General features: G+C 42.7%; 1 protein-coding gene across 2 annotated transcripts in view; it reads left to right on the forward strand.

The window, feature by feature from the left end:
• The window catches only part of PTPRR (protein tyrosine phosphatase receptor type R), a 104,144-nt gene that overhangs the window by 54,864 nt on the left and 34,636 nt on the right, over positions 1-14,644 (forward strand). For both annotated transcript variants that reach the window (XM_080971167.1, XM_080971168.1), the window contains exons 3-5: positions 9,415-9,528; positions 12,116-12,268; positions 14,131-14,241. In XM_080971167.1, coding sequence (XP_080827293.1) covers positions 9,415-9,528; positions 12,116-12,268; positions 14,131-14,241 — 378 coding nt within the window. The remainder of the gene's footprint in view (positions 1-9,414; positions 9,529-12,115; positions 12,269-14,130; positions 14,242-14,644) is intronic.

Consider the following 14,644-nt stretch of genomic DNA (forward strand, 5'->3'; position numbering starts at 1 on the left):
TTCATTCAAATAAATCCTATAGTTGAAAAACGGTTTCACTCAAAAGTGGGGAAAGCATTTTCTTCAACTCTCAGAAGTAGGCAGACTCTGTATCTGAATGTTGCATTTTGATTTGGATTTGTATGCAATTTTCAGTCTGTGTTCCATAATGTGTTCCATGTGTTCCATAATATGTTCAAATGATTTAATTTATGCTGCTGCTCCTGTTTGCACCCCCAAAAATGTATTATTTATTTTAGTAAATCTTTATCTCAAAGAAGGCTAGGGTGGCAAACAATACAGTTAAAAATAAACGTGAGCATAAAAACAATGCAATTAAAAAATAAAACTTTAAAAACTTTAAAACATGTAAAGCAAGCATATGCTGTCATTTGTAGCTCAACTAAGGCATTTTTCTTGTATTGTGTGTGGCTCCAGGATTTCAGTCAGGCTATTAAACAAATTGGAGTGACACAGAACGTTTCCCATTTACCCTTTACAATATAGATAACTACTTTTTCCATACCTCAATAGAATTAAACGTTGTTACTGAGAAAGGCTAATTTGACATATAAATGAAAAAATCAAAAATTTCTATTAAATATTATGGTTTATATGTATTTTTAAAAAATGGTCTGAAATAAAATGATCCCCCATTCCCTGTAATTCATTATCCTGTCTCCAATGACCATCTTCTGCAATGGCATGCCGTATTTTCAGGGATAATCTAATATCCTTAGCATCTGGGGAATTCCAAAGTATTGTGCTGAGAAACTTTGTTTTGTGGAGTGCTTCTAATGTATTCAAACAAAATGAAGTAGGGTTTAATATTCTGTTTGGAAATTGTTTCACAGAGGGGCAAATCCATCCAACGTTCGTACATCCCTCCAACCATTGGTAGTTTAAAAGTCTACAAACAAAACACTTGTTGCTTTACATGCCTTTGTCTTGGTATTGTCTATAAATTATAAATTATTGATTATTGATTATAAATTAGCAAGGAAGGGGAGATCACCCCTCCACATGTGTTTTGTGTGCACTCATAAAGATTCTATCAAGGCAGCTTTCAATACTCTTTGGGCCTGCAAAGGTTTTGAGGAGGACATACTGCTTTGTCACCAATCAGAGCATGTCCCATAACTTCCTGCTGAAATCCTGACACTGTATACAGAGACGTAGGAAGGGGGGCGGAGGGGGTGGGTCTCCCGGGGTGCCACTGTGGGAGGGGTGACAAGATGGGGTGGGGGTTTTTGAAGTTAAAAAAGTAGTAGGGAAATGCACTGAAAAGAATGAGATGGTCAAATTATATTAATGGGAAGATGTCTGAATAGCCACAAGCAAATCGGCTTGAATACTCATAGTCATATAACCACCCTATTTAGCACCAATGCTCAATTAAGACTAGACATAGCCTAACCTCTGCAAATGCTTTGTGCAAGCAGATCAGGATGAAATCTCAACAAACAGATAACCTGAAGGGGTCCATAATTTCTTGTTATTTTCAGCCACCCCCACTCCAGCCAGATATTTTATTTCCATGGCTGGCAAAGCAGTCTAGTGTCACCAAATAATAGCATGATGGCATATACATACAATCTCCATTATTCCCCACCCGACTTGTGTTACTGTAGGTTAATGATAATAATAATATTAATAATAATAATAATAATAATAATAATAATAATAATAATAATAATAACTTATTTATACCCCGCCCATCTGCCTGAGTTTCCCCAGCCACTCTGGGCAGCTTCCAATCAAGTGTTAAAAACAATACAGCATTAAATATTAAAAACTTCCCTAATGGTGTTCTACACTATGTTGTCATGCATGTATCGTGAGGTAATTTGGAAGACCAGGTAAGTGGAGTTCAAAAACCAGGAAATGAGTTAGTTCCTAAGTGGAAATATAGTTCCAAACCAAAGCCACAGCAGATAAAACAGAAGACAAGGGATTTTGTTTGGAATTCCTTTGAGACTTTGCTTTCCTCAGACTGCTTTCGATCTCTTGGGATGGCACTTTTCACTTTAATGAAAATTCCACACAATCCTAGCTCTGCTTGAAAATTTGTGGGAAGTTTTTTTTTAAGGGATGAGAAAAAAAATCCTTGGTAGTTTGGGTAATGAATTGCTATTTGACAAATCTGTGGTAAATGTGATGTGCCAGCCACAGCAGGACTGCCAGCATGGATTGGCAGCCTCTCATCTTCCTTCAGAGACTGCAAAAGAGGAAATGGAAAAATTGGTCAGTGTGCACAACTTTCGAGTATGCAATGGAGCTTTCATTTTCTCTTCTGTCCCTTCCAGCCCTCTGCACGCCCTCAAAATATGCTCTGGAAGGTTGGAGGAGGACCCTCCAAAGCATATTTTGTGGGCTATGCATGGTGAGGAGAGAAAATGGAAGTTCTGTTGCGTGAGTGAAGCTCTGCTTGTACAGCATTGGGCTCAACCTGTTACCTCTGAAGCAAAGCAGGTGTTTGGGTACCTTTCTTGAGGATAACCAAGGAGACAGAGAAAGGCCACCTGTCAAATGTACCCAGAAAGAAAAATAGAGGCATTCAGCAACTCCAAAAGCAACACTTCCTCTCTGCTAAATGAAGTGCCTGCTTTTCCATTCACTTTCTTATCTGCAGAGTTCATGAAACAAGACAAACAGAGGGGCAAAGTACAAGGTAAACAACCCCAACTAGAAGGAAGTTAATTAGCTCATGTTTGCACATGGCTTCCAGCCTCTAAGCCTAATATAAAGTTTAGCCTGGTCTGTGATTCATTATGTTGAAAGAGGAAGGAGGTTCACCAAAGTAAATGGTGGCGACAGCAGTCTTGAATTTGAATTTCTTTCCCAGCGTTTTTTAAAGTGTTGCATGAAATTGAACTTTCAAACTGGGTTGTTGTTGTTGTTAAAAGGAAAGACCATGATTTACAGAGCCATTTTTAATTTCATTAATTTGTGTCAAAATATTTACTTCTGACTCTTGTAGAGCTTCTGGGTGTGATCATGTCTGGGTGTCCTATCTGAAAGGTGTAGGCAGCTTGAGTGAGGCTGGCACTCCCTTAGAGACATAAAGATACAGGCATAGGCAAACATCCCTCCTTTCCCCATGGTCAGGAATCCTGCAAGAGCAGGATTTCCAATCCTGGAAAGAGGTGTTCTATATAGCCTCAAAGCTGGGTTATTGCAATGCACTCTATATGGAACCACCTTTGGGATTCATTTGGAAACTGCAGCAAATTCACCAGGACAGCTTGCCAAGTACGTATTACACTCATTCTGAACAAGCTGCAGTGGCTGCCAGTTTGCAGTGGCCAAGCCAAGTCCAAGGTACTTGTTTGGACCTGTCAAGCTCTATGTGGAATACCTGCTCCTATACCCAGCCCAGATGTTCCAATCGAGCCAAGATGCCCACATCTGCCAAGCATCTGCTGTGTGGAAGCATGCGAGAGGGGGTTCTCAGTACTAACGTGCCAACTGTGCCATGTCCTCTAGGTTTAAGTGATGCCAACCCTGGTGGTGGGTTCTGGGCCACTGGTTAAAAACTCATTCACCTTGAGACCTACGAAGGTTATGCCAAAGACATGGTGGCCCCTGAACACCACTTCTTTGGGGGTTCTGCAATAGCTACCTTAATATCTAAGTTTCTCTGTCAGGGTGCAGACCAGCCCGATTCCAGACTAGCATGGGGAGCGTGCAAACCATAATGAATGAATAATGCCTTGGCTCTGTTTACGCTCTTTAGTGCTACATGGAAGGAAGCATCCCATCTGCTTTCTGCTCAGAACTGTTTTAAACAGAAATGGATACTGTTGCTTTGCTGTTTTCGCGGAGCAGAAGACAATGCTTTCAAGGTCATTCCTTGAAAAATTGAAATGCGGATTTCAAGTCCCAAATAAAACCCTGGGGTTTGTGAGCCATCAGGGTCCACCCACCATCTCTGGGTAGCGGAGGTTGCTGAAAGCCTCCTTTCATTTTAGTGGGGGTTCTTGCATGTGTCGTGACAGCAGTCAGAAGAACCAGCTGGATTAGGCCAAAGACCCGTTTAGTCCAGCCTCCTGCTCTCAGAGTGGCCAACCAGGTGTATGCAGGAAGCCCCAAAGCAGGACCGGAGTGCAGCAGCGCTTGTGATTCCTAGCCAATGGCATTCCGAGGCACACTGACTGTGTTGGCGAAGGTAGAACATAGCCATTGTGGCTAGTAGCCTCCACCCTCATTGTTGAGCTAAAGCACTGAGGTAAAGCTCCAAGGGCCTTCTGGCAGTTCCCTCACTGTGAGAAGTGAAGCTACAGGGAACCAGGCAGAGAGGGCCTTCTCGGTAGTGGTGCCCGCCCTATGGAACACCTTTGCATCAGATGTCAAGGAAATAAACAACTATCTGACTTTTAGAAGACATCTGGAGGCAGCCCTGTTTAGGGAAGTTTTAGTGTTTGATGTTTTATCATGTTTTTAATATTCTGTTGGGAGTCGCCAAGAGTGGGTGGGGTATAAATAAATTATTCTTATTCTTATTCTTATTATTAGCCTTATTCTCCATGAATGTGCCCCATATACGTGAGTAGAGGTTACTCAAGCACCATACTTGCTTTTTATATTGTTTTTGTTTTGGAAAGTGCAAATTAGTAGCTTCCCATTAGAATACTGACTAAGCCAGCAGGCAGTTGGACTAGATGACCCTCAGAGTCCCTCCCAACTCTACAGTTCTATGATTATATGTTCTTAAATGCCCATGTGCAGCTACTACATTTCCCCGTTCATGTGAGTGACAAAGGAAGTCAGGAAGCCGCAGTTCCTTGTTAATACCCAAACTGGGAAGCTATGGTTAATGGCTTCCAAACAAACTGGAACATGAAGGCATGATCTAAAGCTGGATTCCAGACCCTGAATTGCTTGGAAGCCATTTGCTATAGTTCCTGATTTCGTCATCCCTCAAAGCTATGGGAAACTTTGGCTTCTTGGCTTGTTCATCGTTTTGTACAAAAGGAGAAGCAATGCAGGAGCAGAGAGGCTCTGGATGGGTGCATTAAGTTCATCTGCATCCCTTGGGTTATTGAGCTGAGGCTTATAAATGTAGCCACAGCAATAGTTTCCTCCTATTTTAATACTCAAATAATTTGTTGGGGGTGGGGGAATTAAAGTGATCTAAATAGACGCGGCGGGGTGCGCTCCCGTCGTTCGGTCCCAGCGCCTGCCAACCTAGCAGTTTGAAAGCACCCCCGGGTGCAAGTAGATAAATAGGGACCGCTTACTAGCGGGAAGGTAAACGGCGTTCCGTGTGCTGCGCTGGCTCGCCAGATGCAGCTTGTCACGCTGGCCACGTGACCCGGAAGTGTCTGCGGACAGCGCTGGCTCCCGGCCTCTAGAGTGAGATGAGCGCACAACCCTAGAGTCTGTCAAGACTGGCCCGTACGGGCAGGGGTACCTTTACCTTTACTTTAAATAGACGCTACTGTGCTAAACACACTTGTAAGATGACATTATTCCGAGGACTGCAGGCATCTTTCAGAAGTCGAAGCGAGATTTCACAGTGTTTGTAAAGTACTCCTAATACCTACACATTCAGCATGTGAAGAATGGCCGCCTAAACGTACAGTTGGGCTCAATGCCCTTCATGTTTCTCTTTATCATAAGCAATCTGCTTCTATGGGAGACCACGCTTGCCAATTACTTCATGTTGCTTAAAAGAGAAACCAAAATCGCCCAGCAAGAGTGGAAACTTTTTAAAACAGGCTTTGAAATATGTCTCAGACTGTTCTTTCAAGCAGCTTCCCACCACTTTGTGCTCAATTAGTTTGCACTCCCAGAAGGAAATGTCAAATCAAACGATGGCGGGATCTGAGCAAACTTTTCAAGGCAGAGTTGGGCATAAGTATTGAAATCAAGCTGTATCTAAAGAAATCATCTCTGGGATATTTTCTTCCCTCCTCTGTGACTTAGCCTAGAATGCCAAAGCCTGGAAGGATAAAGGGGTTAGCTTGTCAAAATGGCCATTTTCAAAAAAAGGAAGTGAAGGCTTTTATTCAGATAAGGGAAATGTCTGTCTTTATGTATTGGAATTCTTCTTTATCAACAGCTATGAGAGCCATCAGGGCCGGGCTGTCTGTGAGGCAGGGTGGGGCAGTTGCCTCAGGCAGCAGTTCCTGGGGGTGCTTCTGCCACTGCTTGCCTGCAACACACCTGCTGCTTGCTGCCAGGCACCCACCATAGGAAGTGGTGGTAGTAGCCAGCTAGGCGGTGCTGCTTCTTCTCTGAGGCAGTGGCGGATGAAGGCAGGCCACAGGCACCTCTGTCTCCTTGCTGCTTGACTCTGCTCAGCCAGTGGCTGCCCTGCTGTTGTTGTCCATTGTCCATTGTCCTTATCTCATGGCTGAACAGAGGGCATTTTTATCTCATGGCTGAACATAAGCGCCATTTTTAAGGAGCCGTTCCTTATTTGAATTGTGTTAGAGCTCCTGGCAGCGGGGAGGGGAGATCTCCTTCATTCCATAATTATCCCCTTGTGGAGGAGCGATGTTGGGAGACGATACAACAGTCTGGCCACTTTACCTCAAAATCCTACATGTAAGCAGGGACAAGCATGCTAAGCATGCACAAACACAGACATCCACCACTATCCCTGTCATCCTGCTTGAGTTGGAGGGCCAAGTCTGAAGTGGGGAACCTCCCTATTCTTTCCAATTCACCTGGTCGGTGGATTCCCCTGTTATGCTAGACCGACTGAGATTGCTTCCATTAACTTTCATAGAAAGTACTTAGGCTCCCTTGTACCCTTAGCAAGGAGATATATCCGCAGTTCCCCCATCCCTTGCGCCCTTAGCAAGGAGCACCTTTTGTGCTCTGCCAGTGACTTCTTCCACAGCCACTGGGGTCAGGCCTGCTCAGCTCCATCTCCCCTCCTCCTCCTCCTCCTCCAATTCCTTCAGTCCATCTGTCTGTGCATGCACTTGGAGCCAGAGTGGAGAGGCACAATTTTTGTGCCCTCCCTGGGTCTCCATCCTTGGCAGAGGCCTACCTGAGCAACCTCTAGGTAGAAAGGTAAAAGATAAAGGATCCCTAGATGGTCAAGCCCAGTCAAAGGCAACTATGGGGTTGAAGCACTCATCTTGCTTTCAGGTCGAGGGAGCCGGCGTTTGTCCACAGACAGCTTTCTGGTTCATGTGGCCAGCATGACTAAACCACTTCTGGCACAACAGAACACTGTGACAGAAACCAGAGCAAACAGAAACGCTGTTTGCATTCCTGGCGCAGCGGTATCTATTTATCTACTTGCACGTGTGCTTTCGAACTGCTAGATAGGCAGGAGTTGGGACAGAGCAACAGGAGCTCACCCCATCGTAGGGATTTGAACCGCTGACCTTCTGATTGGCAAGCCCAAGAGGCTCAGTGATTTAGACCACAGCGCCACCCGCGTCCCTAACCTCTAGGTATGCCCCTGCATATAAGAGATATGCCTTGTAGTTTGGATGGTGCATTCCCTCCTTTTCTCAGATCACCTAATTGTCCTCCTGTCCCTTCTATAGAAACTCCAGCCAGATTCCATGGTGCCACTGATTTTTACCTTGACGGGTTCGTCTTTGTTTTTAACTCCACCTTTCCAGGCCCCTCTTGACAGTATAACACCATTGCATTTATAGCCTGAAGCAGAGCAACCTGGAAACTGTTGCTAACAGTTGCAGTAGCTAGATTAATAGATTGCATTGGGAACGTGTTCCCTCCAAGGTGACTTACCTTCCGCTCCTTTAGGCATACAAAGTCACGGCTGACAGCACGTACCACACATTCAAAACTGTATTCCCCTTAGGGAACAAGTGCCGTAAATGATAAACAGTACAGATCAGCAAGGAATAATATGATTAATTAGTGTCAGCTGACTCTGGACAGTTCAACACTTCCTCTGTTGAATTAAAAGTGTCTGCAATACTTTGGTGACTTAAAAAAATAAATAAATCAGAGTGAACTCGGTGCCCGTGATCTGCTTTTCTATTCCATGATGTAAAGGGCAGTTTGCATTGTTGTTATTTAGGTCATTTTTTTATTTAGGTAATTTATATACCACTTTGCATTTCAAAGGAAAACTCTTAAGCAGTTTACGATGTCCCCAAAATATCACAAATCAACTGCAAAAAAGTTATTAAAAAATTATATGTTTTAGAGCAGTGCAGAGAATAATTAGATAAGCTATATTCTTGAACACAACTATAAACTGAAACATATGGGGACTATAATAACTACAAGCAGATTCAAAATGCAAAAATGCAGCAGAGACAACCAGACTCCTACAAGCTGCAGCCCTCTCCCTTCTGCTGCTGTCTCACCAACTTAAGCTCAGTTACAAGAATCTATACCAAGGGGTAGACATTTCTGACTTCCCATGCGAAGGCCTGGTTCCACGTGGCAAGGCCTGGTTGTTCCAGACAAAAAGAGGGCATGATGTATGTCAGGTGACTTACGGCATGTGCCCTGATTAAGATCAGCTGGATTAGGGGGATGTAATCTGTTGCACGTTTTACAAAGTAGGATGAGTTCTTCCACAACAAGAAGGGTGCATTATAGTCCTAAGAAAACAGATGATTCTTTCTAGGGAGCCATTTAGAGTAGTAGCTGATGGGAATAGTCGAAGCTGGCAAATGAGCAGTCAGCAAGGCTTAATTGGCATCAAGGATCAGCCAGAGAACATGCTAGGCATATCAGGGCTCAGTTCAGGAAGGTGGTAAGTGGCAGTAAAAAGGATGTTCAGCATAAGGACCACAGCTCAGGAAACAAGCATGTAAAGCCATCAGATTTTGTACCCAGTTGCTTTATGCCTCGGAAGTGAAATGGTAATCAAAAACAAACCTTTGCTTATTTTATGTAATGCTGTTTTGTTTAGAGGGGTTACTACCCTGCTGCTTTTGTTCTGATTGACTTGTGGGAGATTTACTCCTGAGTAAAGCTTTTAAGATTGCAGCCAAAGAAGCCTTCTAACGTTCCGTGACCTCACCTTGAACTGAAGGTTGGGAGAAGACGAGATGTTACACACTTTAAATTAGCAGCCTTCAACACACTGGAATCTGCCCGCACTGAAAAATGACAACAGCCCCCCTTGTTCTTGATTTAAAACACACATTGGCTTCACAGATTTCAGGGCCATGTTTTGCTAATTGTGGGCAGGACAGCAAATGGTGCCTCCTCCTCTGGTCAAGGCACAATGGACCGCAGGACCGTCATGTTATTTGGTCACCTGAACAGAAACCCCCACAAGGTCCTTCATGATAACAAATTAAATAACTAAACAATTTGCTGCCATTTCATGACCCTCCTAAACTCCTCTGCCTCTGGGTAAAGTGCAGCTTTGTCATCGTCCTGGGAAAAAGCATTTGCACAATTCACCAAAGTCATTCATTAGCAGGGAACTGTGTATGCCGAGCAAGATTAGCATTTGTCTGTTTGGGGTTTGTTTTGCAGACTCTGCAAATGGATGTAAACAAGCTGAATATCACATTGCTTCGGATTTTCCGCCAAGGAGTAGCTGCTGCTTTAGGACTGCTGCCGCAGCAAGTGCACATCAACAGACTCATTGTAAGTGGTGAGCATTTTGTGTGACAATTTGCATTTCTTAGCTTTCATGTCCTGGGAATAAAAACCCAGCACAGCTTTAAACAGTGAAAAGATTTCCCTTAACTGCTGACTGCAAGGGTGACTTCTGATGGCCACTGAAGCTCTTTCATATAGCTCATTCTTCTCTAGAGAGTCCCAGTTTATATATACCACCAAGGTTGCATGACTGTGAAAACAGACAATTTTTTTCTCTAATATTGTCCTGAGCACCAAAATTACCCCAGAACCTGACCACTGTAGAGTCAGAAGGTCAAGTCACATGATCACATTCCACATGGCCAACCAGCTTTCTTTAATTTGCATCTTGAACTCCCATTGGATATGGTGCAAGATCTTCCGTAGGACGTAGCCAATCTTCCAGGGGTGGGTTCAGTGACACCATGCCCAGAGAGGCTATGATGGAGTTGAGAAGTACCACACCCAACACCTCCCCCCTGGGCAAATTCCTATTTGGGCTGGAAAAGTATCCCACCAATGCTCGTAAGAATCTGCCAAATTCTAGTGAGACCACTGGCTCACCTAGTTCAGTTTTTGTCACCACTGAATGGCAACAACTTTCCATGTTTTCAGAGAGGAGACTTTCTCTTAAATATGGCCAGGGGTTGAACCCGGCCTTTGTTTGCATAAAGGCATGTAATCCACCGCTGAGCTACAGCTCTTCAGTTGATTCCATCCTGGTTCCTTGTGTAGTTAGCAGGCATGTGGCAGACATCTAGCAAAACAATGATCAAATTATGAATGAGCAGTTGCAGTTTGCTCCAGATTTTTGGGAAGAGAACATCTACCCACCAATTTAAGGAGGATCATGCAGGGTCATTTCTGAGCTTCTTTTCTCTGTATATGAGGTGTGGGGAGCCTCAGTTCCAGAGGCTGAATATGGCCCCCCAGAACTCTCCATCTAGCCCTCAGAAGTGTCACCTGGCTGGAATGTGTCCTGCAACTCTGATAACATCTCTTGCTTGTCTGAATGAAGGATAGAGAGGGATGTGAAAGTATGTGTAGAAACTAGCCTACCATACAAAAATAAAAATCAGTGTTAATTGCTCTGGCTGCCTTTGCCTGTGGCCTCACCCAACATTGGCAGGTGACACTCAGGAGTTAAAAATGTGGCCCTTGGGCTGAAAGGGAGTTTTCCAGCCCTGCTCTATATAATGTTATACACAACATATTCAAAGTGCATATACAAAGTTCTGGTTATTTTTGCATCTGTTCTTAACCAGTTCGTTTCTGCAGAACTTACCTGGTGAAACTGGTCCGATGGGGAGATTTTCCTTGCACTTTAACACAGAAATAGGTTGGCAGTGATAGACATTATATTGTGTTCCACATGTACAACACGCAGTATATCGCCTCAGTCAGGGATGATTCATTTTAAAACCAAATTTAGTTGTGTGGATTATAAGACACAGTCAACATGCTCCTCTTAACACTACAAGATGGATGTGCACAGCTCATACATGGCCTGAGGAGGAGCCATGGCTGAATTTGGCAAAACACAATCCCACTTCTGACTCGGAAGAAATGTCACGTGGAATGTTACGTGAATCACAAATGTGAGAGCTTCACCTTTAGATTTATTAACTTTACAATTATGACTAGATCAGTTTTCCACGTTCTACTTTGGCCTTTGAGAGTTCATGGTCCTGTCACTGGCTGGACTGACTTGTGGTTGGTTGACAGCATGTCATGTGTGCCCCTATGAGGGAGATGAAACATCTGTTTTCATGGCAGTCAGAATTTGCTGGAGCAAACTAAATGAAGTTGAAGTTGTCCAAATGTATGATGTAGCGTCTTTCTGATGGTGTGAATTCAAGTTCGGATTATTTGCTTAAGGGTAACATGACACATTAGAAAACTGTAAATAAGTAGCTATTATCAGGAAAGGAGGTGAATCACCAAATTTAATCCATGAATTTCAAACCCTCTATATTCAGCCCTTGGGGTTTTTATCTTCACACTGATGGCTTGCACCTCACTCCTAAACATTTGCATACACATAACTGACTGTAACATCACTTAATAGATGCTGCAACCCCAGATTAATATCACAGACACTGCATGGACACACTCTGCACCATATTCCAGTATTCATGTGAATCTAGTAGTAGATTTGGGGTATTTGATTCTCTTGGATCCATATGGGATTTAAATTCTAGATCCTCAGGAATCTGTCTGCTTTAAAATAGACCCAGATAAGTCCCCATGAGAACTCTAGGTTTTTCCATAGGCTCCTTTGCCCTGGTGCGCAGCAATGACATCATCACTATGCGCCCAGATTTTGAGACTTTTAAGCACAGTATAAGGAAGAGGAAATTTAAAACATCTGAAGTACCATTTGGATGTTCTAAATACCAACTGGACTCAGTTTGGTAGATATTCTACTTAATACAATAATTCTGATTTGAACTGAGGGGAATTCACCCAGCTCTGGTCTCTCATGAACACTTGTAAGAAGAGCAAATCATAGAATCAAACCATGTTTTGTTATTAGTAGAGATTTTTTAGAGGTCCGCATCCTGCTCATATTTATGTTCTCTAATTCTGCTAGGGCAAGAAGAACTGTGTTGAGCTCTTTGTATCACCAGTAAACAGAAAAGGCGTTTCTGAAACACTACCGTCTGAAGAAGTCTTGAGATCTCTTAATATCAATGTGCTACACCACAGTTTATCCCAGTTTGGAATTACCGAAGTCTCTCCAGAGGTAAGCAATCATGAGTATATCATGCTGCATCTCATTATTCAACATGTATCTCAAGTGTGTTCTTATTAAGCACTCCCATTTCAAAAGGTAGTAATATAGTGCATATGCTCCTAGTCATGCCTAGATTCTAGCCTTAGTCAGATGTTTCCTATCCATTAGGCAGCGATGACAGATATGTCAATTTCAGTTCTCAGCTTCTAACTTTTTCAGTCTGAAGTTTGGTTTTTCACATTTTCACATCAGTTTGCAATTTTTAAAAAAGTCCTCATGAAAATTTGTCACTGCAAATTTCTCCCAACATACACATTTTTGCAAAGCAGTTTTGTAATATACAGTGGTACCTTGGTTCTCAAACTCAATCCATTCTGAAAGTCCATTTGACTTCCAAAACATTTGAAAACCAAGGCATGGATTCTGATTGGCTGATTGGCCCCGGAAATAATATTGACAGCCGAAATGGATGTTCGGCTTCTGAAAAATGTTCGCAAACTGACCCTTACTTCTGGGTTTGCTGCGTTTGGGAGTCGATTTGTTCATCAACTAAGCCGTTCGGGAACCAAGGTACCACTGTAATGTATTTTTGTGGGTTATTTTCATTAACATATGCATTTATATGCATACATTACCCTAGCATATGCATTTTGTTCTGTACACTTGCAAACTGCATTGCAAAATTCAGAAAATTGTGAAGGTTGGCTACGTATTGTTTCAGCAAATGAGAATGAGGCAAGTTTGCATTTAAATGCAATCTGAATCAAATTTCTCTTCCATCCCCACCTATGAAAAGGTCAGTAAGAAGGTGAGGAGCGAGCCCTGCTACCTGAAACTGTTCATTGGCCACTTCCTCCAGCTGACACATAGCTGGCATTAACCAGCCTCCTTCAGACTGATGTTAATTGCATGTCATGGTGTGTGGTTGATGTACACAGCAGCATTAAGGAGTCATAGCAGCCGCACACATGTTCTTGGTGTGTTTGGTAACCACAGGTACCAAATACATGAATAGGGCTTCTAATGTACGTATTATGGGGAAAAGACCAAAGGCTCAGCCAGAAGGTAATCAAAACATTAACACAGAACTTCGTGGCACCTTAAAGCTTAGCTGTTTTGTTTTGACACGAGATTTTCAAGGCTTGTGATTAAAATTTTAGCTTATTTGAAACAAAGTGTACATCGTTTTGACTACCCAAATACGCATGCATACACTGCAATTGAAAAATGCAATTTAGCTTGAGCAAAAATTTAGTTCCACTCCATTTGAGGATATATCAACAGAGAAGAGCCTTGACTACTGAAAACTGAGTGCCTTGTGAAGCAGCATAATAGAAAAGTTGGGTTAGATGCAGACTAAGTCAGGATTTTTATAACTTATCTTTCTTTGCTTATCAGCTGCCTCCTAAGATTTCATTTGCACCTGCTTTCAGTTCTCTATATGGTTCACAGATTAAGGTTGCCTTATATAGCTATTGAAGGAGTTGTGGGCGGAGATACAAAACAAGTCGACCGAAAGTTTAAGCAATTCCAGTTACCTTCTCACCTGCTGAACCTGGTGATTTCCAAGAAGGAATTAGACTTGGCTATATAACTTGACACAGTTCGATTCATGGGTAGAAAGACTTTTCCAGTGCTCACTAAGGAAGGTATAAAGTCTCCTTCTTAGACAGGTTAGGGTGGTTTTTGTATCGTATTTGTTAGAAGTGTGATTGGAACTGATTCATCCAAGCATTTTATATTATAGAAAAACACAGCAAAGGTTTTTTTTTAAAAAAACCTTCATATCTACCTGACAAGGGCTCTCAAGTGTGCAACCAGAACAGTGTAATTACATTTTGTTTTGCTTTTGTGTTTTTATAAAATCAAAGAAAAACGTCTTGCAAGGCAAGCACGAATCGGGTAAACTCTGGAGCAAAGAAGGATTTTATGCTGTCATCATATTTCTGAGCATCTTTGTTATCATTGTGACATGTCTGATGGTAAGTCTGTTTCTTTACATTTTCTTTAGCTCATGCTTGTCTCAAAAGCCCAACCGGCAGATTTGTGCCAGAAGTATTTACATAATGCAGTCCACTCTTTAACCACTAACAAAAAGCAATAAAAAATTATGCACAGCCAGACTTGATGTAAGCTGGGTGTTTGCATCTGGAACGACTAAAGCTTTTCTGCAGCTGACTCGAAAACAGCTTACGCCTCACATTTATTTTGTAAGGGGTAGAGCCCAACTCAAAGCACGTGTGCTTACTTACAGCCAGAGTTGCTGAGCATGAGGAGCCCTCCTCAAAAATCAGTAAGCATTCTTCTCTATGGGGAGAAAGAGTAGAACAGATGACATCCAGCCCATCGGTCCTTCTACTAAACAGCTGATTTGTGTGTACTTAC

This window comes from Podarcis pityusensis (genome assembly GCF_964106645.2).
Source record: "Podarcis pityusensis genome assembly, chromosome: 10".
NCBI lineage: Eukaryota > Metazoa > Chordata > Lepidosauria > Squamata > Lacertidae > Podarcis > Podarcis pityusensis.